General features: G+C 33.2%; 1 protein-coding gene and 3 long non-coding RNA genes across 18 annotated transcripts in view; 3 read left to right on the top strand and 1 right to left on the bottom strand.

Moving 5' to 3' along the window:
* The window catches only part of LOC147834847 (uncharacterized), a 337793-nt gene that overhangs the window by 117263 nt on the left and 194556 nt on the right, over window positions 1–25974 (top strand). The window lies entirely within an intron of this gene.
* Window positions 1–25974, top strand: part of map4k3a (mitogen-activated protein kinase kinase kinase kinase 3a) — a 143498-nt gene that overhangs the window by 115373 nt on the left and 2151 nt on the right. For 9 of the 15 annotated variants that reach the window (XM_087273890.1, XM_087273887.1, XM_087273888.1 and 6 more), the window contains 13 exons: window positions 1205–1302; window positions 3834–3875; window positions 4330–4414; window positions 4533–4612; window positions 11216–11276; window positions 14219–14336; window positions 14420–14478; window positions 16989–17092; window positions 19007–19175; window positions 23553–23621; window positions 23705–23797; window positions 24365–24435; window positions 25858–25913. In XM_087273890.1, coding sequence (XP_087130016.1) covers window positions 1205–1302; window positions 3834–3875; window positions 4330–4414; window positions 4533–4612; window positions 11216–11276; window positions 14219–14336; window positions 14420–14478; window positions 16989–17092; window positions 19007–19175; window positions 23553–23621; window positions 23705–23797; window positions 24365–24435; window positions 25858–25913 — 1105 coding nt within the window. Of the gene's footprint in view, window positions 1–1204; window positions 1303–3833; window positions 3876–4329; window positions 4415–4532; window positions 4830–8363; window positions 9328–11215; window positions 11277–14218; window positions 14337–14419; window positions 14479–16988; window positions 17093–19006; window positions 19176–23552; window positions 23622–23704; window positions 23798–24364; window positions 24436–25857; window positions 25914–25974 lie in introns of those variants that run through there. The other 6 variants (XR_015502728.1, XR_015502725.1, XR_015502729.1 and 3 more) reach the window with 1 other exon arrangement.
* LOC141376629 (uncharacterized) lies at window positions 5431–6890 on the top strand. Its single transcript, XR_015502733.1, has 3 exons — window positions 5431–5561; window positions 6166–6562; window positions 6731–6890. It is a non-coding gene; the product is annotated as an uncharacterized LOC141376629 (long non-coding RNA).
* On the bottom strand, window positions 6512–7745 carry LOC137496710 (uncharacterized). Its single transcript, XR_015502734.1, has 2 exons — window positions 7632–7745; window positions 6512–7043 (listed from the first exon to the last, which is right to left on the bottom strand). It is a non-coding gene; the product is annotated as an uncharacterized LOC137496710 (long non-coding RNA).

Below are 25974 nucleotides of genomic sequence, written 5' to 3'. Positions count from 1 at the left end.
ACATTACATTTTCAAAAAAGTGACTCAAATATTATTACTTATTTTTTACCTGGAAAAGTAATATACTGTAATTACGTGACTCAAGTTACTTGTAATGCGTTACCACAACACTCTATTATATATTATAACATTATTTATTTTGGATAAATTGCACTTTGCCATCAAGCCAAATACACCGTTGTCAGTGTTTTATCACAGAACATTTATTTGAGATTTTAGAAAATGAAACACATCGATACTAGTTCCAGCAAATCAAGCAATTCATAGCTTGTCAAATACACACTGAAGTCTGTGGAGACCTAACTTAACCTGCTGGCATGCTTTATTTACATTTACACATGGAGTATGTAAGCCAATTTTATTTATATTACACATTTTATACACAATGGTAATTCAAAGTGCTTTAAATAAAATAATTAAAAGCGGAGTATAAAAAAGAATTAAAGTGCATTAAAAGGGATAAATAGAGAAAGATACATGAATATTTCAATCTGTCGGACATACAGCACTTTGCTTAGTAAAAGTCCTCGTTGTGTAGATCAGTTCAAACTGGAAATGTATTATTGGCCACATCTAAAAACAACGAACGAGTAACGAATCAGATTGGAGCTCTAAGCAATGCATTGTGAGTGCCAATGCTGCACAGCAATTAAAAAAAATGTCAATCTCCTCTAAATTTAATGACATTTCTTTGATTTCGTTAAATCCTTCGATCACAAGATACTGGAGGGTCTGCCCTGTAATAACGCTTAAACCCCTGCCCTAAACCCATTTCCAGACCATCCTAGTGTTCGTGCCTCTAGTTAGTCGCTAGTGAGATCACATGCCATTCTTTTCTCTCGCCCTCTTGAAGAGAAGCGGTGTTGGCATGTGAAATGTCATACGCCCTCTTGAAGACATCATAAAACACCCACTCCACCCCTGTCATCTTTCCCTTGTCAGATCTTTGTTCTGCTGTCAGTCATTGTCACAGTCGTGTTTTTTGATTCACACGCTTGACTAGCTTCTATTGTGTCTTAGTGTGCAAATCACAACAGTAGCTTAGGAAACAATGCTGATAATGCTGACCTTCTAATGTAATTGCAGGCATAAAGCACACTTCCTTAGGTGTGTGTCCCCCCTGTATACCTGTTTAAAATATCTTTTAAGCTTTCTTAACAAAACCTTGTGACTGAACTGTGCATATATGCTTTCTTATTTGCAGGTAATGGAATAAGCCCATCTGAACACTCTGCGTCAACAGAGAGACAGTCCACGATGCCCCCTGCTGTTCCTGTACCAAAGGACAAGAAAGATTTTCCAGTATTGCTTCATTTTAGTCAATACAATTAGTGAACTGCAATGCTATTTTCTTGTAATTGTGTGTGTGTGTGTGTGTGTGTGTGTGTGTGTGTGTGTGTGTGTGTGTGTGTGTGTGTGTGTGTGTGTGTGTGTGTGTGTGTGTGTGTGTGTGTGTGTGTGTGTTTAAATATTTGTATTTAATTAGTTATTTAATTTCACAGTTATACTTAATATTGTTTATTATAATAAGTATTAGGCAGATAAAGTAAATCCGAAATATGCATTATACTGCTGTTAAGTACTAATATTAAAATATTAGTAACAAAATTAATTTTATTTAATAAAGAGTGAAATATTATTATATGCATATTTGCACATTTTATATAATTATCTTATTTTTTTAGTTTTGTATTATTTATTTATTATTTATTTACTTATTATTGTGTATCATGTTGATTACAAGGTATATAAAGTAAATATTAAATATGTGTTACATATTTCAATTTCTATTAATATTGCATATAATTCTATGTAGTAATAATAGTAAAATTGTACAAAATAAATTTTATTTAATAAAAAGTGAAACATTTAATTGTATGCATATTTGAAAATGCATTTTATATAAGTAAATTATATGATTTTTCATTTTACAAAAATATTTTAAGTAGTAATTTAATTTCAGTTATTTTTGTGTTTTATATTATTTATAAGGTATATAAAGTAAATTTTAAATATATGTAACATTATTATTGCCGTTGACATCGTATATAATTCTATATATTAATAATAGTAAAAAAGTAGTAAAAATGTAATTTTATTTAATAAAAAGTGAAATATTATATTTGTTTAATTATATTCATATTTGCACTGCATTTTTATATAATCTTATTCTTTTCTGTTTTTTCATTATTTTACTGAAATGTTTTTAAGTTGTCATTTAAATTCACAAATCTTATTATTGTGCATTGTATTGTGATTATAAGGTATATAAAGTAAGTAAATCTTAAATAAATATAACATATTATTGCTTTTAATATTGCAAATAATTCTATACAGTAATAATAGTAAAATAGTAGTAAAAAATAAATGTTATTAAAGAAAAAATGAAATATTATAATAGATGCATCTAAATATAGGCATATTTGCACACCTTTTTATATAGTTATCTTATTATTTTCTGTTTTTTTTTTCATTATTTTACTAAAATATTTTGATTTAAGTAGTCATTTACTATCACTGTTATTCTTATTATTGTTTAGTATGTTGATTATAAGGTATATAAAGTAAACATTAAATATGTATTACATAATTTTTTTGCTGATAGAGCAAATTGTTCTGTGTAGTAATAATAGTAAAATAATAACAAAAAGCAAATTTCATTTAATAAAGTGAAATATTGTAATAGATTTAATTAGATGCATATTTGAACTCATTTTTATCTTATGTGATTTTTCATTATTTTACAAAAATATTTTTAAGTAGTTATTTAATTTAAAAGTTATTCTTATTATTGTGTATTATGTTGAGTAAGTATAAGAAGTCAATCTTAAATACATATAACATATTATTGCTGTTGATATTGCAAATAATTCTATATAGTAATAATAGTAAAATAGTAGTAAAAAAATAAATGTTATTTTATAAAAAGTGAAATATTATAATAGATACATTTAATTATATGCATATTTGCACACCTTTTATATAGTAATCTTAAGTGATTTTAAAATATTATATAATTTTAGTAATAATTTAATAATTTTAAGCCATTTGATTTCACAGTTATTCTTATTATTGTGTATTATATTTATTATAAATGAAGTAAATATGTATTACGTAGTTTTATTCCTCTTGATATCGCATACAATGCTATATAGTAATAATAAATAAATGGTAGGAAAATAATAGTAAAAATGTAATTGTATTTAAAAAAATAGTGTAATATTATAATAGATGTGTTTAATTCTATGCATATTGGCACACCTTTTTATATAAGTCAAGTTGGCTTTTATTGTCATTTCAACAATATACCGTGCAGTATACAGTGAAACCAAACAATGTTCCTCCAGGACCAAGCTGCTACATCAAACAACATATATTGACAGCATAACACAGGACTGTGCACTACTATAAAAATCTAGAGAACAAAAAAAATAAGATAAACTACAGTTAAAAAGAAATAAAATAAGACTATAAATATGAGTGCAAAGTGCGGTTTGTGCAACATTAAGTGCAAATAAGACATGACAGGAAACAGTAATGCCGACCAGTACACTACGGATGTTGAGCAAATGGAGCAGATATAAATACTGTACATATAAACATACATAATTATCTTTATATAATTACATAATTACATAATTAAAAAAATTTAAATGATATTGATCAGCTACAAATTACTATTCTATGACTATACTATGATATAATATTATATCTATATATAGTTATAATAAATGATAATTATAGTTATCATCATTATGTACCTACTAAATGAATAATATGCCTATAAAGAAAGAATAAAGAAATTGAATTTCCGTTGTTGTATATTCCCACAGAAACCCATCAGCAATGGTCTTCCGCCAACTCCAAAGGTTCATGTGAGTGGACGCCATATTAAGACATGTTAAGACAGTGTCACATATTTACAGTGCCTATAGAAAATCATCATACCCTGTGAAAATGTATACCTTTATTCACATTACATCCTGCTTTCAAAAGACCTTCGGGAGAAAAGTTGTAGAAAGGCACAGGTTAGGAGAAGGCTACAAAACATGCCAAAGGCTTGGAGAAGTTAATTTGGAATGTGATTTGATTTCAGACAGAATGACACAATTATTTCAAAGGGGTATCTTGTTTTATGTATAGGCACTGTAGATCTATGGCACTATATCAACAACATATATATATATATATATATATATATATATATATATATATATATATATATATATATATATATATATATATATATATTTTTTTTTTTTTTTTTTTTTTTTTTAATTCACCTTTTAACTGCATTTAAATGATCTATTCTTGTATTTCCGTGTCCAGATGGGAGCATGTTTCTCGAAAGTCTTCAATGGCTGCCCATTAAAAATACACTGCGCTACCTCATGGATCAACCCCGACACACGAGGTGAGCTTGACACCATTATCTGGCAAAGCTCAAATGTTAATACGCATCTATTAATACTGCCTACATAAGCGTCTGCTCGTGCTAAACCACCTCTGATAAGTCTGTTCGTGCATTGCAGACCAGTATCTGATATTTGGAGCAGAGGAAGGCATTTACACATTAAACCTGAATGAGCTGCACGAGACCTCCATGGAGCAGGTATACCATGTTTAGTTTTTCTGTCCAACAATTTAGTATTATTCATTTATACCCCTTTTTCTAATATTATTATATTATGGGGAAGCTCCATTCAAAAGAAATGAAACAAATCAGATCACATAGCAAGGATGCTCTACAAAAACCCCATACCATAGTGAGAGGTGCATTTGGCTTGGTGCTTGATTTTGATCCGTCATTTAATTTAAATGAATGTTATGTATGAAAGTAAATCAGTTGCGAAACTCGAGAGCTTGCAAATGTAAATGTGAGCACTTGTGATAATAATATTTGTATGTGTAGGTTGAAATGTACACTTACAGCTCTGATGTGAACAGCTGAAATCCTCGATTTGCACACACACACAACAATCCACACACTTATGTTTTAAATTCGAAGTTGCAGATTAATAGTTGTGTATTTGTAAAATGTCATTCACAAATACAAAGTGACAGACACACGTGTGCACGGCAAATTTGACTGCATCTTCGCTCTACAACCACAGGTCGGCACTCACAACCTCTCAGATTCGTCAGTACAACTACAAATCTCCCGCGCTCTGACTTTTGCTACACATCTCCCGCGATCTCTGTAGCAGAACTCATCTGTGCACTCGCAGATGCAGAGGCGTGAGCAGCGCTGGGCAGGGGAGGGGCGGGGCTGGTGTAAAGCTGTTTGATTGGCTGATGCCTGACCAATGAACAATGCTAGCAGCCAACAGGACTGAGGTGCAAAATAATAATTTCCCACGATTATTTTATTATTTAGGGTTTATTTAAACTCTTTTCTGAAGAGATTCTTGTTAAAAATAATAAATTCTGTGGAAATGTACATACCAGTAAAAGAGCAGCAAAGCCAGTTTATTGGCTAGAGCCAGCCAATGAGATGGGGCGTTTCTGTTTGTCAGGACACAGGGCAGCTCACGTTGTTGGAGGCCTCGAGCAATCAGAGGGTAAGTTATGATTTTTAATAATTATCTATATGTTCAATACTGTTAGCTAAGCTAAGGACTGTGCTGGGTGCTTCTCTTGTTTGTTTTTTTATATAAGAAACAGTTATGAGTTATCTAGGAGCTGCTTTCAATCATGTTATATGGTTCTAAAGATACGATTCAACCCACATGAAATAAGAAGTTGTAATAGTATTTATAGTAAATAATATTACATTTTTGAACCATACTAACTATAATAAACTGTATTATACAGTATATATTGCAGTATCTACAACTTTGTTAATGAATGCAACAGCACACTGTAGTATTAACTAGCATGAACTTTAATAAATTGAAGTATACTTGTATGTATGTGAGTATATATATATATATATATATATATATATATATATATATATATATATATATATATATAGCTTAAATTTGAAAAAATTGAAATATAGCTATCTGTTTAAAACTAAACATTCTAATGCCATTTATTATGCAAATATCAAGCTGAAACAAATCTGTTAAGAACACATATTTATATGTAAAACCTAATACATTTTAAAGCAGTTTCATTTCTTTCTAATTTTTACATCTACATGCATTACATCTGATTTAGGTCCACAACTTGCATCCTTCAACATGATATGTGTGTTCAAAGGAAGAGCAACTAGGTGAGGGAGACAGTGTCCATCGCTCGGCTGAGGGTCCACTTTGAGCATCTCATCTGCAGGGTTAAGCAACATAAGCTGAACAGTCATCATCTCTCTCTATTACAGCGAGCATCAACCAGCTTTACACAATGGCTTGCTTTCTGACCATTAGTTAAGGCTTGAGCAAAGTATTAAAGAGGAGATAACATTTGATGGGTAATGATGAAGTTGGATTTACCACCTCCATCTCATTATGAACAAGGAAAAACCCTGAAATATTTCAATACAAGTAACTAGACATTTGCACTGCACTTATTTGGACTGTAAATTTTATTTGACAAATTACATTCCCTTACAGAACAGGTGTCAAACTCAGTTCCTGGAGGGCTGCAGCTTTGCAAAGTTTAGTTCTAACCCTAATTAAACACACCTGATCAAACTAATTGAGTCCTTCAGGTTTGTTTGAAACTTTCACTTAAGTGTGTTGAAGCAGGGTTGCAACTAAAAACGTGCAGGGTTACGGCCCTTCAGGAACTGAGTTTGACACCCCTGCCTTACAGTAAAGTGTAAAAATACTACATTAAACAATTATCAAAATAAAAGTTGTGTTTGTGGGTGAGTGTGTGTTTTGTTCAAATCTGTAGTCATCTTGGCAAGAAAAAAGAGAAAATAAAGTTGGCTTCCTCTTGAATGATCTGAATCATTTTGAAGTGTTTGTAGATGAGCTGGATCATCATGTCATCTTTAGCATAAATAACATCCTATTCAAGCTATGCAGCTTCTCTGAGTTCCTCATCGACTTGAAACATGCTGATCTCTCCTGTCACTCCATCCTTACAGGAAACTGAGAAATAACCTATAGTTAGTAACGTTCATAATTAAAAAAGTGATATAAAGGACACACTGTACACAAACATGTAAATAGATAGATGGATAGATAGATATGATGCAGGTTATAATAACAAAAACCGGTATGATCTGTAAGAAACTGAAACGCCTAGTGTTATTTTTAATTGCTATTAATGTGTGTGTGTGTGTGTGTGTGTGTGTGTGTGTGTGTGTGTGTGTGTGTGTGTGTGTGTGTGTGTAAATATACTTCAATTTATTAAAGTTCATGCTAGTTAATACTACAGTGTGCTGTTGCATTCATTAACAAAGTTGTAGATACTGCAAAATATACAGTATAATACAGTTTATTATAGTTAGTATGGTTCAAAAATGTAATATTATTTACTATAAATACTATTACAACTTCTTATTTCATGTGGGTTGAATCGTATCTTTAGAACCATATAACATGATTGAAAGCAGCTCCTAGATAACTCATAACTGTTTCTTATATAAAAAAACAAACAAGAGAAGCACCCAGCACAGTCCTTAGCTTAGCTAACAGTATTGAACATATAGATAATTATTAAAAATCATAACTTACCCTCTGATTGCTCGAGGCCTCCAACAACGTGAGCTGCCCTGTGTCCTGACAAACAGAAACGCCCCATCTCATTGGCTGGCTCTAGCCAATAAACTGGCTTTGCTGCTCTTTTACTAGTATGTACATTTCCACAGAATTTATTATTTTTAACAAGAATCTCTTCAGAAAAGAGTTTAAATAAACCCTAAATAATAAAATAATCGTGGGAAATGATTATTTTGCACCTCAGTCCTGTTGGCTGCTAGCATTGTTCATTGGTCAGGCATCAGCCAATCAAACAGCTTTACACCAGCCCCGCCCCTCCCCTGCCCAGCGCTGCTCACGCCTCTGCATCTGCGAGTGCACAGATGAGTTCTGCTACAGAGATCGCGGGAGATGTGTAGCAAAAGTCAGAGCGCGGGAGATTTGTAGTTGTACTGACGAATCTGAGAGGTTGTGAGTGCCGACCTGTGGTTGTAGAGCGAAGATGCAGTCAAATTTGCCGTGCACACGTGTGTCTGTCACTTTGTATTTGTGAATGACATTTTACAAATACACAACTATTAATCTGCAACTTCGAATTTAAAACATAAGTGTGTGGATTGTTGTGTGTGTGTGCAAATCGAGGATTTCAGCTGTTCACATCAGAGCTGTAAGTGTACATTTCAACCTACACATACAAATATTATTATCACAAGTGCTCACATTTACATTTGCAAGCTCTCGAGTTTCGCAACTGATTTACTTTCATAGTTATGCTTGGTATTTTAATGCAACATTAGCATCATCTGTGGCCAAATTGTGTTTTTTTTTTTTAATCTTTTTTTCTTCCATACAGTACTGTAATATTTAATATACATCTGTGATATTGCTGCTGAAAGATTTGTTCAGAGTTTCTTAGGTTATTCAAGTTATTTGTTCATTCTAATAAGTGACCTTTAAATATTCAAAGGATGAACAGTGAGAATTAACACCCATTGACAATTGTCCCTCATGCTTATCGTTGTTGTTTAACGTCTTGTGACTAAACAAAATGTGCCAATGTGAGCATTCATAGCAACGTGTAAAACACCAGATGTAAAAGCGAGATGTAAAAGCGTCATATGGGATAAATTTTCTGCCAAAAGTATTCCGGTCACCGATTGAAAAATAATAGCATGAATTAAAAATATAAAAGGCTGTGTAAATGTATAATCCAAAAATAAATAAATTAATAAAAACATTTTTTAAAATATGAAACAAAGATCAAAAATAGATCAAAAACAAATAAACAAAATGAAAATAATATTGCACAAAACTAAAGCATTGGCTCAAAGTTGCTTTTGAGTGATGTAAACTCCCCCTTCATCTGATTGGCTTAAGGAGCAGCTGTCAATCTCAGCTAGTGAACCAATGATGGCGCTGAAGCTGTCATCAGCATTGTTTGAACCCGCTAGCCCAGAATATGAAAGTAAGAGCGGAGGGTAAAAAAACCATAGGCACACACACAATGTAAATATAAGCTGAATTCAGCTTTCATTTTTGTGCAAAATAATTTTAAATATGTTTACATTTTTGATTCACACTTATTATTTTCCAATCCATCCTCACATTTTTTTCTTTTTCTTAATTTAGTATTTATTTTTTGTAATTTTCCCTTTTAATTATACACATTTATAATAATTTGATTCACGCTTATTATTTTTAAATCTTTGAACCCCATACTTTGCATCACACCAAAAAAAAAAAAAAAAAACATTGCAGATGTGTGTGTTTCTAAATGACACTATGGACTAAATTTTATGCCAAAAGTATTGGTCTTTTGACCCTTTGCTCTCATTTCCATATTCTGGGCTTGCGGGTTCAAAGAATAACACAATGCAATTTCATTCTCAAATACGGGACGGTTACGTATTTTAAGGGACAGGTGGCAACCCTACAGGTATCCCAGAGTGCACTGCAGCCCAACCAGCGAAAGCTAACAGCGGACAAAGAGCTTAGTATGACCAAGAGGCGACAATCTATAGAACGTTCTATTGCAACAGCAGCGCCCAGCAACAGCCCCGGATTCAACTACTTTGGAGTGAAAGCGATTAGCTGTCCATTGGAACTCATTGCTGTCGGGATGGCAAGCAGCTGCTTTGTTTTTTATTTATTTATTTAAAAAGGGCATTAAAGCTCAGATACAACATGAAAGCTGACAATACAACACTTACAATCACAATCATCAGCACTTTTAATAGTTTATTTTGCAGACATAATATGCTGTTGTTCTATTGGAGTTTTCATTATAAAATGGCCGCCACGCCATCTAGTGGCTGTTTCCCAAATCACACTAGAGTGTCGCCTCGTGGTTAAATGCTCTTTGCAGAGGAGGAGAAAACCCCTACGGTTTTAAAAAATACTCCTTTGCTGTGTCACTAAATAAAGTTTTAAGAGTTTTTCAGGTATGAATGTAGTTGTTTTAAACTCGAATCTGTAGTTTATTCACAAAGATAGCACGTTTTTGGGGATGTGCCTCAGCTTATGCAGACTCTGACCCCAGCCTGTCAGCGAGAGCTTCAACATCACCTCCCCTGCCGAGAGCAGCTTTAATCGGCCAGTCCATCATGGATGTACCGCTGGATTTGTCCATTGTAGTTAAAACATGGTATTTAATCCATCTTGTGCATGTCTAACGGACAGTTTTTGGTCTTTTAAATCTATTATTTATTCTCAGGCGTATTATTTTGGCAGTGTTTTTTTGTTATCTTTAATAATTGTTTTTAATTATGTTACCGTGTTGTATGAGGTTGGACAGTGTTTACCAAATTGCTTTGCGTTATATTTATTTCCTATTGTTTGTAATGTACATTATTTAATTTTCATTGTAGTGTATTAAATATGATAATCAAGGACATTAGTCAGTGTATAAAAATAATTTTTACTTCACATTTATGATGATTTGTTTGCATTTTCTTAAATCAAAAATATAGATTTATAATATTAATATAATATTAATAATAGGGCTGTCCTTCATATAATAATTTTATTGTTAATGTACAGTGAAACCAATAAATCCATGGTGAGGTAAATGATGCTATAAAGTACACTGCCGTTCAATTTTAAGTAGCCGACTTGTGTCCTCACGTCCTTGGTATTGAGAAACAGCCGTAATCTGAGAATTTAACTGAAAACAAACTGGAAGTGCATTTCCAGATTTTTATTTTAAGATTAGAAGAGCAAACAATGTTTTTTTTCTTAATGACATGCACAGATTAATTGTTCACCACAAAACTAGCAATGTGAGTCAACAAAACCATATGGTTAGTGTTGATTTCATTTCTGCTTTTAGCACTATTTAATGTGAGGGAGTCATTTTTTTAAGTTGAAAAATTAAAAATATCTCGATAAACTCTTACAATTAGCGCAATCATAAATTGTCCTGGTGTGCACAAGTTTTAAAGCACTTCATTGACCATTTACAGTTAGCAGACAATACTCCCACAATTCACATTAAAGCATTGTGCAGTGTAGGAAAAAAGGTGGATAAACTCTGAAATTGTGTGTTGTGTTTCTGCAAGTGTATCTCAAGTGTGGTGGACTTTTTTTGTCCTGTATTAAAGCTATTTTTGTGTTATTCTCAGCTTGTCCCCAGGAGATGTACTTGGCTGTATGTCCTGAGCAACAGCCTGCTATCAATATCTGGTAAGCTGAGTTTAGTGTTTCGAATTGCAAATTAGTCAGAGCACGTTTCTTTTTTTAACGATTGCTACAGTTTTAGTATTATATTTTGATGTTGGAGTTGCGCTGTATGCACTCTATGCTCCACAGCGCCTCCCAGTGTGTACAACTATAACTGCAAGCTTTTAATTTGCAGATCGAATAGATAATATCATAGATTCCCTTCATTTACAGCTACCAAAAGTTTAGTATTTTTTAAATATATACAGTTGAAGTCAGAATTATTATCCCTCCTGAATTATTAGCCCCCCCCCCTCTATATATTTTTCCAATCTCCGTTTAACAGAAAGAAGATTTTTTTCAACACATTTCTCAACATAATAATTTTAACAACTCATTTCTAATAACTCCATTGTTTTATCTTTGCAATGATGCCATGTGCTTTAAGACTTGGCTTTGTAAGCCTTTTAAGAGAGTTTAAAGCATTTTAATAACGCATAAAGAACTTTACTAAAGAATATTAATATTTAATAAAAAAAATAATTTTATTAAATAATATTATGCCAGTAATGTACACTCCCTAAAATAATAAACAAAAATACAAAAAGCAACGCTCACCCACTTAACTAGTGTTCAAATAATTCAAATAACTATAAGAAAATTCTATGTCAGGCGACTAGCTATTCCGTTTTCCCCAAAAAAGAAAGATAAACTCTTAAACCATATTGAATTTAAAGTTGTTTGGATTAGTTTAGAGACACTGAACAAATCATAATATAGAAACAGAAATGAGAGCACACAACACAAACCCACACACACATCACTGAACAAACCAGGCGTGCTGGTTGAATTTAAAGTCTGATTGGTCCACGAGGAAACACCCTAATTAAAAGAGACAGGCTCGGGATCCAATCAGCAGGTAGCTGTGACGGCAAAGAAAAGCGGAACATAAGGTGATTGGGTGAGACAAAGAACAAATGACGGACAAGGAGAGACGGAGAGGGAGAAAGTGACAACTCCTACGGACCGTAACAAAGACTATGCAATGTTATTTTACATTTGATTATTCAATTTCTGCAACCTGTTAAACTCTCCCCAGAAAACCTTAAACCACTGTTTAATTCACTTAAATATTTGCTCAATTTTGTTTATGACAGTAGTTTGTTTGTTTTATGTATATAATACATAAATTACATAAAATCTAGGGCTGCTCGATTATAGGAAAAATCATAATCACGATGTCAAAATTATTCACCCTTCTGTGAATTTTTTTTAGATAAATATTTCCCAAATGATGTTTAACAGAGGAATTTTTCACAGTATTTCCTATAATATTTTTTCTTCTGGAGAAAGTGTGATTTGTTTTATTTCAGCTAGAATAAAGGCAGGTTTAAATATTTTGAAATCTATTTTAAATAGCTCAGTATTATTAGCCCCCTTAGGCAATATATATATTTGATTGTCTGCAGAAGAAACTACTGTTAAATAATGACTTGCCTATTTACACTAATTAAGCCTTTGAATGCTACTTTAAGCTGAGATATTAGTATCTTGAAAAATATCTAGTAAAATATAATGTACTGTCATCATAGCAGAGATAAAAGAAGTCAGTTATTAAAAATGAGTTATCAAATCTGCCATGTTTAAACTGTGCTTTAAGCATCTTCACTGTGAGAAAAAACTTTAGCTACAGAAGTCTTCAGTCAAGAGCAGTGAGAAATTTTCTCCTTTTGTTTGATTAATAATAAAAGCAGGCGGCAGCAGGAGTATTGCGCGCTGTCTCTTTAAGAATAGTGCGGCTCTGATATTGTTTCTCTTTCACGTGTCTTTTGATTCTCAACTTGTTTGTTTATTACACAAATGAGGGTTAATATAAATAATCAGCAATCACCGCGCTCTGACACAAATGTGTATGTATTTGACCATTAAAGCGCTTACATTAAGAAGATGGGGTTAGAAGTGTGTGCTCTGCTCATCTCCAAGCATGTCCGAGGCTAAGCGCGGCGCGCACACACACAACAGCATGCGCTCTTTCACGCATTTAAAAACATGAATGATTCAAACGTACATCAATGAATGATGTGCATCCAGTGCTGCAAACGTTACATTACACCATGCTTTTAGTCATTTTCTTGTAGAACTGAGCTTTACAGAGCAACAAATGTGTACAACTGGAAAAGGGGCGGTATATGATGCAATAATCTTTTATCTCGATTAATGTTTTTTCATAATCATTAGAAGCCAAAATCGAAACCGGATTTTCGATTTATTGCACAGCCCTGATAAAAACTGGCATAAATAAAATGTAATTTATATAAATGAAAAAAAAAAATGTATTTCACTTCCCTAAAAAATCATCCCAGTCCATCTAAAAGAATGAAATCTTTTCTAAATAGAGCTATTTAGGTCATCTGATGAAATATTTATATCACTATATATCGCTGAGAAAAATAAAAAATAACGCAATGTCAAATTTTTTCAATATCGTGCAGGCCTGGAATGTAATATTTTACTAGATATTTGTCAAGATACTAGTATTCAGCTTAAAGTGCAATTTAAATGCTTAACTAGGGTAATCAGGCAAGTTAGGGTAATTGGGCAAGTTATTGTATAACTATTTGTTTTGTGGAAATTTGAAAAATAATATTGCTTAAAAGGGTGATAATATTGACCTTAAAATGGGTTTAAAAATATTAAAACCTGTTTTTATTCTAGCTGAAAAAAAAACAAATAAGACTTTCTCCAGAAGAAAAAATATTATAGGAAATACAGTGAAAAAATCGTAGCACTTTTAAACATCATTTGGGAAATATTTAAAAAAGAACGAAAACGATTTTGACTTCAATTGTAGTACATATTTTTGCAGATAGAATATTTAACTTTTTGTGGACGTTCCTACTTGATGTGTCTAAAGTGCTGGCTAATGTTGTCCTGATGTTTTGACTTCTGAATCTGTGTTTCGTCAGGAAAAGCTTGTCATCTGTACTCTCACAGTCTGTCTGGTCTGTTTGAACACGCTCGACAAATGCAGAAACTGCCTGTTTCCATCCCGACACACAAACTGCCTGACAAAATGATTCCCAGGTGAATGTTTGCATCAGTCAAGATGTGGCCAGTTCTTAAAATGTTCATATTCCATTCTGTTCAATTTTTAATCTGAATTTCAGGAAGTTCTCAGTGTCCAATAAGATCCCTGAGACTAAAGGCTGTCAGAAGTGCTGTGTAGGTGAGCAGATCCTGTTATTTTCTTGTGTTTTTTTTCCTGTATTTTTTACACGACTTTGTGTCAAGCTTTCAGGTCATTTTCACCCACATCTAATTCCTTGATTCACAGGCTAAGTGACTAATTTCTTCTTGACATTTTAGGCTCATAAATGTGCATTCATGTTTTTAAACTAGAGGCCTTGTTTCTCGCACCTAGTATTAACATGCATTTTCAGTAACCCAGCCACGATTCAGCCAAGATGCATTATCGTTTACACTTGTTTTCAAATCTTGTGACCACTGATGTTTGTTTTTGATTGAAACACTATCTCTATTATTTCATCGTGCTATACATGACTTTCTTAGGAGTGCACAGTGACTTTCTGGAAACAAACAAGCTCAAAACATTTAACATTACCCTGTATTTAGACTAATGCAGATGTACAGTTATTTATATACAGTTAAAGATAAACTTATACCTCTTGTAATTTTTTTAAATGTTTTTAAATAAGATGTTTAACTTACATTTTTTTTTTTTTTTCTGAGAAAAGACATATTTCTTTTCATTTTGCTGGAATATACAGCTGAGTCAGAATTATTAGCCTCCCTGTTTATTTTTTTTCCCCCAATTTCAGTTTAATGAAGAGAAGATTTTTCAACCAATTTCTAAACATAATAGTTTTCTCATTTCTAATAACTGATTTATTTTATCTTTGTCATGATGACAGTAAATAATATTTTACTAGATATTTTTCAAGACACTTCTATACAGCTTAAAGTGACATTTAAAGGATTAACTAGGTTAATTAGGTTAACTAGGCAGGTTAGGGTAATTAGGCAAGTTATTGTATAACGATGGTTTGTTCTGTAGACTATCGAAAAAAAATAGCTTAAAGAGGTTAATAATTTTGACCTTAAAATGGCTTTTAAAAAATTTAAAAACTGCTTTTATTCTCGCGGAAATGAAACAAATGAGACTTTCTCCAAAAGAAAAAAATATTATCAAACATACTGTGAAAATTTCCTTGCTCTGTTAAACATCATTTGGCAAATAGTTAAAAAGGAAAACAATTGAAAGGGGGGCTAATAATTCTGACTTCAACTGTATGTGTGTGTGTATATATATATATATATATATATATATATATATATATATATATATATATATATATATATATATATATATATATATATATATATACATACATACATACATATATACATAAATACATACATACATTTAAGTCTTCTAAGGTCAATATTAATAGCTGTAAAACCCTTAAAAATGGAATTTTTGATTGGCTTCTGAAAAAATCAATCAATTACTTTGACTTGCATACTTGATCAAATTAGACCTTAAAATTGCACTTTTACTGAATACTAGTGTAGTAAACAGTGTTGTGGTAGCACATTACAAGTAACGCGTGTTACAAAATTATAATACTCTTCTAAATAACAAGTAATGCATTACTTTTAAAAATGAAGTAATGCTATTTGAGTTACTTTTAAAACATGTAATGTAAAAACGTTTCAGTTTAGTTAATTCGCTTTTGTAAAATAAATTGCTAAATTAAATTAAACATAGTCGCATTGAATCCCACACAACGAGGGAATCCAGGAACAGACAGAAAGGAAGATGGCAGAGCTTTACATTTCTGCAATGGGAATATTCTCATTATTTTGAAGACATGGAAGAAAAGGAAAAGAGGATTATCTCAATGGACAGTGATTTTACTTTTTAATAGTACAAAAATTACTAAAGTAGCAAACACGTTGCTTTACACTATCATTAATTTGTTTATATGGCATGTATAGCTCTGGGCTCAGGATCATTCCACATTATTTGTTTGTGTTTTTGAAGGTAAATGAAGGTTACATAGTGTGTTGTTAATTGCAGACCTCCTCAATTTAAAAAGAAAAAAAACCTGCAAGTTCTGAAAGAGTTCAAACTTTAGCCAGGTAATAAAAAGTAACGCAAAAGTAACGTAACGCATTACGATAAAAAGTAACTAAGTAACGCAACTAGTTACTGTTTTGGGAGGTGACAAAATATTGTAATGCACTACTTTCTAAAGTTACTTCCCCCAACACAAGTAAATATATGAGTAATAATGCAAAAACAAAAGAAATGTGTTGTAATTATTAGCCATTCAAATTAATTTAAATTTTTATTAAAATAGTGTTGAAAGTCATCTGTCTGTTAAAACAGCACTTAGGAGATATTTGAAAAATAATACAAATTTCAAAGGAAGCCTTGTAATTTTGTCTTTAACTGTGTGTGTATGTGTACAATATAATCTAAATATAGATAATAAAAAAATATATGCATCAAATTTAGCCAAACACAACAGAATTAAATGTAAATGATTTGATTTGTCATATATGAAATATTTTAGTCTCTTTTTAGTCTTTTTCAATAATCTTTAGTGATGATAATAATTACCGGCAACTTAAGCTGGATGACTTTTGCCTTCATTTTAGGCAAAGTGTGATGTAATGTGTTCTATCATTTGTCTGTATGTTTATTCTCAGTGAGGAATCCATATACTGGCCACAAGTACCTGTGCGGTGCCTTTCAGTCCAGCATTGCTCTGTTTGAGTGGGTGGAGACCATGCAGAAATTCATGTTGGTCAAGGTGAGCACAATTATTCCCATCACCAAAACAACGTTTTACACCCAAAAATGAACATTTGCCACCATTTACTGACACTCAAATGCTTCTAAACTTGTATGATTTTCTTCTGTTAAACACTTTACAGTAAGGTTGTGTTAGTTAATGCATTAGTTAACATGAATTACAGTGAACAATGCATCTGTTAAGCATTACTCCATCATTGTAAACATTATTTGCATAATAATTAATAGATTAGTAAACATGAACTGATGGCGACCAACGACTTCATTCAGTATTAAATAATCTTTGTTATTGTCAACTTACTTGTATTCTAATGCATCTCTTTACATTAATAGCCTTATTAGTTCATGTTTACCTAAACATGCATTTGTTCATGGACTAGATAACAATAAACAACACGTTTATTCGGCAATAGTAAACTGTTAAGTAAACTGAACACACATTGATGTGTTGAATAATACATTAGTTAATGCATTTGTGAACTACTGTTTGAATACTGTACACTTTACATTAAGGTTCCTAATTCCCTTAATAAATACACTTCCTGACTAAAGTCTTGTTGTCGATCCCAGTTGTAAGAGCAACAAATAATAACTTGACTTCTAGTTGATCATTTGGAAAAGGGCAGAGAGTCGATTTTTCAAGTGAATCATGTCTTGAACTGCATCTCAATCATCACAAATACTGAAGACCTATTGGAAGCTGCATGGACCCAAGATTAGCATAGAAATCAGTCAAGTTTGGTGAAGGAAAAATCATGGTTTGGGGTTACATTCAGTATGGGGTCATACGAGAGATCTGCAGAGTGTATGGCAACATCAACAGCCTGAGATATCAAGACATTTGTGCTGCCCATTACATTACAAACCACAGGAGAGGGCAAATTTTTCAGCAGGATAGTGCTCTTTTTCATACTTTAGCCTCCACATCAAAGTTCCTGAAAGCAAAGAAGGTCAAGGTGCTCCAGGATTGGCAAGCCCAGTCACCAGACATGAACATTATTAAGCATCTCTGGAGTAAGATGAAGGAGGAGGTGTTAAAGCTGAATTAATAGGTTATTTGAGTCGTTGCACAGATGTATGAATGCAGTCGTCTAGGCTCATGGGAGTCATACACAATATTCAATCTTTTTCCACTGCACCATAACTATATTTTATACTGTACATTATTTCTAGTAAGTGACAAGACTTTCGTATAATCAAAGTCAGACCTTACTGTCCTAATTAAATAATTCAAAATCAAGGCATGATTATGTTTTATTTTGGTAAAATAAGTGTAATCTAGAGGCCTTTGCCTTTCAAATAAGCCACTTCTAATACCAAATAATCAACTTGAAGACGAGTTATTATTAGTTGTTCCAAAAACTTGAACAGGCGACAAGACTTTTGTCAGGTAGTGTACTTTATAAATGATGAATTGTGTTAATAACATAATCAATCGTGATTAACATCCAAGTTAAAGCACAAGTTTTTACTTTAACACTACGAAATAGGCATTTTATTCATATTTGTGGATTATTACTAACATTTATCATTAACAAAGCATTTATTATGGGAATAAGAATCCTTAGTGTGAAGTTTACACTAATTTAACAATATCTAACATTTGTTCATGTTAACTTATGTTGACTAATGTTTTTTTAATGCTAGTATACATAACTAATAATTTTCATTTAGTGGGTGAACGATCCCTTTAAGCTTTGGTATTAGTTTTACACCTACAAATCCACTGTTTAACAAACCCAAGATGATCTAACTGCACGTTATATAAAGCAGATTATTAGCCATTCCCGCTTCCGTTAAGCTTGTAAAAACTGCTGAATTTTCTTCTGCTTAAGCCTGGAGGGTTAAAACTGCTTTACTTGGCATTTCTCATATGCGCGCTGTTCTAAATTAAGCCCTGTGGTTCCTGCAGAGCATAGACTTCCCCCTGCCGTGTCCGCTGGAGGTGTTTGAGATGCTGGTGGTTCCTGAGCATCAGTATCCGCTCATCTGCATCGCCGTCAGCAAAGGCACAGAGCTCAACCAGGTGGTGCGCTTCGAGACCCTCAACCCCAACTCCACCTCCAACTGGTTCGATTCTGGTGGGTGTTTTGAAAAGCTGACAGCTTTATCTCTTCATATTCGTACATTAATTAATTGCTGAAATTCTCTATGATCTTTTTATGTAGGTACAGTTGAAGTCAGAATTATTCTGTATATTTTGTCCAATTTTTGTTTAAGGGAAAAAAGTTTTTTTTCAACACATTTCTGATTATAATAGTTTAAATAACTGATTTCTTTGCTATAATAACAGTACATATTATTTTACTAGATGTTTTTAAGATACTAGTATTCAGCTTAAAGTGACATTTTAAAGGCTTAAAGGGCCATGACACCCCCCACTTTCGGTTAAAGTCTACTTCAGAATTTTTTCAAAAGATGCATGATTAATGGGCGTGGAGCTCCGCAAGCATCGGGCAGGAGTGGGCGTGGCCAGCAGGGGAGAACGTGAGCGAATAACGAAGCTAGCTCACAAAATGAGACAAACCGTGAGGAGATGCATGAGTTTATAGTTTACATAGTTAAAATGCAAAGAAATAAATAGTGATTTAATGCCCTGCTACATTTGTTATTCGTAATTTCATATACAGATAACCACAATTTATATAATTATAAAGATAAGTGTGTTCATGTAAACCCTATAAATGAGGACTTCTCCCTCAATCCCCGTATCCAGCAGACTCAGTGCAGCAGGTCTCCTGACCTGTCTATTTTAACCGTTAGCCCTGCTGGTAATCTGGAGGATTGAGGCAAACACAGCAGCACAGTGATGTGTCTGAATGTGAATGAACTCCTAATAAAAGACAGCGTTTGCCATTCTCTAATTCTTGTGCTGCTCTCCCGACAAAAATGCAAGCAGCACACACACAGCTTTGCTGTATGATCGGCCCTGACAAGATCGCGGGGGAAAACATGCAACAAACCGCGTGGATCATGGAAACAAACGCATATGAGCCTTCATGAACGGCTAAATACTGTGTGCCCGTGCCGTGGGTCCGTGACGTGTCTCTCAGCTCGGGCTTGACTCTGGCAGGTCTGGCAGGTCTGGCAGGTCTCATGAATAATTAAGCAGCCGGCTCTTCTCATAGGATAAAAAAACTCCGCTATGAATAATAATGAGAAACCGACGCGTCATCATTGCACTTGCAGTACTGCGCTACGTCGCCGATTTTGATCCCGCCCCAAAAATCATTTTAAAACCGGAAGCTGAAATTAGCTGACAAAAGCTCAAAATTATCCAGTTTTCCCCACAATTAAAGCTGACAGGTGCTAACATTGTCTTAACTGATGATCAACACACACAAATCTGTTAATATAAAAAAAAAAAAGTTCTCCAGGGTGTCCTGAACCTTTAACTAGGTTAAATAGGCAAGTTAGAATAATTAGGCAAATTATTAAATGACTATGGTTTTTTTTATTTAGACAATCAAAAAATATATAGCCTAAAAGGGTTAATAATGTTGATCATAAAATGGTTAAAAGAAAATTCTAGTAGAAACAAAACAAATAAGACTTTCTCCAGAAGAAAAAATATTATAGTAAATACTATCAAAGATTTCTTGGTCTGTTAAAAAGTTTTACAGGTGGACTAATAATTTTGACTTCAGCTCTAACTATCTGATTTATTTATTTTCGAACAGAAATATCATACATAAAATATCATTACCAAAAAATACATTTCAACATGGTCGAAAATGGAGCGGGATGAAGCACAAGCTTATTATTTTCCCACCTCATTACCACATACATCATTCGTCATTTACTTCAACTTATTTCTTCTTTTACATGAGACATATTTTAACCTTTTGGCATTTTTGACATATCATACTGTATGTCTGATTCCATTTGTACATTTACATTTTGTAACACATACACACACCAAAAAAACAGTACTGCAAACAGCCATTAATTAAAATTTCATCATTTCACCTTTTTCAATCACCTTCATCATTATATTCCTTTAATAATATATATTTATGCAAGTTTTTAATTGATTATTATCCTGGCATTGTTTGAGTCTGATCTAGACTGTTCCATATTTTACACCACATTCAGACATACACAAACTTTAGGTTGTCCTTGTTTTCAGCCTCCTAAAATGTAGTTGTTCTCTCAGATTATATCCCCCTTGTCTTTCTTCAAAAAACTTTTGTATGCATTTCGGAAGTAAATTATTCCTAGTTTTAAACATAAACTTTGCTGTTTTAAATTTAACCAAATCATTGAACTTAAGTATCTTCAATTTAAAAAATAAAGGATTTGTATGCTCCAAATACCCCACATGTTCTATCAGTCTCATTATGTTTTTCTGCATTGTACATAAGGATCGTAAATTTGATTTATATGTATTCCCCCAAATTTTAACACAATAACTCCTATATGGCAACATAAGTGTGTTCTATAATATATACATTGATTTATTGTCCAGGATAAATCTTGCTTTATACACTACTGCTACAGATTTGACTAATTTTCATATCCCATTATTTATTTGTGGTTTCCAACTAAATTTATGATCCAATACAACACCAATTGCATATACTCTTTCTACAACGTCATTATCAATTTGTAAATCTATATTATGACTACTTTTTAATTTCCCAAATAACATGACCTTTGTTTTACTTATGTTTAATGACTATTTGTTTACGTCAAATCAATCATGTTTTAATCAACCCCATAAAATTTGGTAAATTATCCCCAGAATAAAAAATACTTGTAACATCTGCAAATAAAATAAATGTAAACAACCCTGATATCTTACACATATCATTAATATAAATTGTAAACAATATTAGACCTCAAACTGATCCTTGTGGCATGTCACAATTTACATTTAGATATGACGATTTATGGTTGCCAATTTCCATGAACTGTTGCCTATTTTTTAAAGAACTGCTTATGTAGTCCAAGGCTACTCCTCTAATACCATACCTTTCTAATTAATTTACCAATATATTATGATTTATTGTATCAAATGCCTTCTTTAAATCTATAAAATTCCAACCACCTTCCCCTTTTATCTATCATATTAGTAATTTCCACAATAATTTCTGTTAATGCCACAGATGTTGATCTATTTTTCCTGAAACCAAATTGCTCATCAGCTAAAAGGTTATGTGTTTCTATGAAATTATTAAGCCTAAATTATTAAACTTAATATCTTTTAAAAGGTAACGAAATATGAATTACTTGCATAACCAGATTAAAGGGATGGTGTATCAAAATATGAAACTTGTCATCATTTCCTCATCCTCACTTGTTCAAAACCGGTTTTGAGTTTCTTTTTTCTGTTGAAGATATTTTGAGGAATGTTGGGAAAACAGCCATTGACTGCCATAGTATTTTTTTGTTCTTATTATGGATGCCAATGGCTGAATTTTTTCCCCTCAACATTTTTCAGAAAATCTTGTTTTGTGTTCAACACAAGAAAGAAATGGTGAGGAATTTTACATGTTTGTGTGAACTATCCCTTTAAGGGGAAATACAGAACTCTTCTCTTTAAAGTTGTTATTTGTATCTATATAAGCAATATATTGTGCATTTATTGCAAATATGCATGTGGGTTGAAGGCAACACGTATATTCAGAGAAAGTGTGTTAAACGCAAATATCTACTGTAATTTTCCAATAATATGGGTCAAATGTTAAACGCTATTCAATAGAGAAAATATTTATGTCAAAATGAAACATCATACTTCAACTATAAAGGTTTGAAATGACAATTAATTTGTATTTTAGGCTTCATTGTGATCTATTACCCTTGTGCCTAACAACATTTTGATACAGTTGATGTCAAATGTATTAGCCCCTCTGGATGATTAAACCCCCCCCCCCCCCCCCCGGTTAATTTTTCCCCAATTTCTTTTTAACAGATTTTTTTCAACAAATTTCTAATCATAACAGTTTTAAGAACTTATGTCTAATAACTGATTTATTTTATCTTTGCCATGATGACAGTAAATTATTTTTTACTAGATATTTTTAGACACTTCTGTACAACTTTAAGTGACGCTTAACTAGGTTAACTAGGCAGGTTAGGGTAATTAGGCAAGTTATTGTGCAACGATGGTTTGTTCTGTAGACTATCAAATAAAAATATAGCTTTATTCTAGCTGAAATATAACAAATAAGGCTTTCTCTCGAAGAAAAAATATTATCAGACATACCGTGAAAATTTCCTTCCTCTGATAAACATAATTCGGGAAATATTTAAAAAAAGAGAAAAAAAATTCAAAGAAGGGCTGATAATTTTGACTTTAAATACATACACTAAATGACATCATAATACTATGACATGTAGTTTTCACCATGAAAAAAACAACCTTTACAATTACAACCTCACTGTATTATAAAATGTTATCTATAAACTAGATTATTAAAAAAAAAATTAATGCATAATTGTCTTTGTTTTTTCAGATACGCCACAGAGTTGTGTGATCCATGTGACTCAGCTGGAGAGAGATACAATATTAGTCTGCTTAGATCGTAAGTACAGAACATTAATAGATTAGTATCAGACGTGTGCGTTTCAGAAATAGTGATTAATTGCCTCTCCTTTTCCTCTCCAGGGTGCATTAAGATTGTGAATCTGCAAGGCCGCTTGAAGTCCAGTCGAAAACTCTCTGCAGAACTGACTTTTAACTTTCAGATCGAATCGATAGGTATGAGACCTTGGTGCATTAATGCGGGGCTGAAGTAAATGTACCTCCATTTTAACATCCTCTAAATGTAGCGAATAGCCGTTATGTATGATTTAATGGGTCCTATAAAGCTTTTTACACTTTCAGATTCCTTTAGTGTGTAATGTTGTTTGAGCATGAATAAGATGAAATCATAAAGGGCAGTTATTTCTCCGTCTGTAGTTCTGACTTTTCTACCAGTTTGTGTGTCAAGAAAAACCTTTTATCAGAAGTTTAAATTGACAAGACATGTGCAGTCACTTTTAAATCAATTCAAGTGTCTGAGGCACAGGCTGTAAAGGCTTTGCCCTCTTCTGTAGAGGGGGCAGAGAGCAGCAGCTTATTTGCATTTAAAGAGACGCACATCAAAACTGAATGTTCAAAAAGAGGGAGTTTGAGCTAAAACTTCCGACACATTCATAGGGCACCTGGGACTTACAGTACATCTTCTGAAAAAGTGTAACTGGAATCCCAAAACTATTTTATATGGCCAAAATGTGTTCATTTAAATGTCTTTTCTTGTTCTTTGGCTATTTCTGTTCCTCTTAGTTTGCCTTCAGGACAGCGTGTTGGCCTTCTGGAGGCATGGTATGCAAGGACGCAGCTTCAAATCCAATGAGGCAAGTGCAGCTTTATATGTGAGAAATGATGCACAGATAGTCTGTAGATAATAACTCAAAACAAACATTGACAGCGTATATATCGATGTACAGTATACATACACACACACACACACACACACACACAAACGCTACTATATTAGGTACACCTGTCCAACTGCTCGTTAACAAAAATTTCTAATCAGCCAAACACATGGCAGCAACTCGATGCATTTAGGCATGTAGACATGTTGAAGATGATCTGCTGCAGCTCAAACCGAGCATCAGAATGGGGAAGAAAGGTGATTTAAGTGACTTCGAACGAGACATGGTTGTTGGAGCCAGACGGGTTGGTCTGAGTATTTCAGAAACTGCTGATCCAGTGGGATTTTCACACACAACCATCTCTAGGGTTTACAGACAATGGTCTGAAAAAGAGAAAATATCCACTGAGTGGCAGTTCTGTAGGTGCAAATGCCTTGTTGATGCCAGAGGTCAGAGGAGAATGGCCAGGCTGGTTACTGCTGATAGAAAGGCAACAGTAATTAAAATAAGCACTCGTTACAACCGAGGTATGCAGAAGAGCATCTCTGAACACATAATACATCAAACCTTGAGGCAGATGGGCTACAGCAGCAGAGGACCACACCGAGTGCAACTCCTGTCAGCTAAGAACAGGAAACTGAGGCTACAATTCACACAGGCTCACCAAAATTGGACAATAGAAGACTGAAAAAACTTTGCCTGATCTGATGAGTCTCGATTTCTGCTGCGACATTCAGATGGTAGGGTCAGAGAGTGGCGTCAACGACATAAAAGCATGGATCCATCCTACCTTGCATCAATGGATCAGACTGGTGGTGGTGTAATAGTGTGGGGAATATTTTCTTGCCATACTTTGGGCTCATTAGTACCAATTGAGCATCATGTCAAGGCCACAGCCTACCTGAGTATTGTTGCTGACCATGTCCATCCCAAAGTGTACCCATCTTCTGATGGCTACTTCCAGCAGGATAACTCGCCATTGTCATAAAGCGCGAATCATCTCAGACTGGTTTCATGAATACTATAATAAGTTCACTGTACTCAAATGGCCTCCCCAGTCACCAGTTCTTAATCCTTTAGGATGAGGTGGAATAGGAGATTCGCATCATGGATGTGCTGCCGAAAAATCTGCAACAATTGCGTGATGCTATCACGTCAATATGGACCAAAAATCTATGAGGAACATTTCCATGTCTATGTATATGTCTATGTATGTTTGTATGTATGCGTGCATGTACATTTCTTCCTCATTCATATCTTTTAATCAATATTTAATCACAGCTACCATTTTAGTCACTAAATATATTTATGGTAACAAAGTAAAAAGAAAGAAAAAAAGTGTGATTTATTAGAATGATATGACATGTATATTGTGCAATCCCGCTGTTTCTATTCCAGATTACACAGGAGATTTCTGACAACTCCAGGATATTCAGGCTGCTGGGTTCAGACAGGTGAGAAGAACGAATCCAGTCATAAAGAAATCATTCTTTATGTAATACTGTACACTGTATA

The sequence above is a fragment of the Danio rerio genome, chromosome 11 (assembly GCF_052040795.2).
Source record: "Danio rerio strain M-AB ecotype USA chromosome 11, GRCz13ab, whole genome shotgun sequence".
Taxonomy (NCBI): Eukaryota; Metazoa; Chordata; class Actinopteri; order Cypriniformes; family Danionidae; genus Danio; species Danio rerio.
The sequence above is the reverse complement of the archived record's forward strand: the minus strand, read 5'-3'. Positions and strand labels throughout refer to the sequence as shown.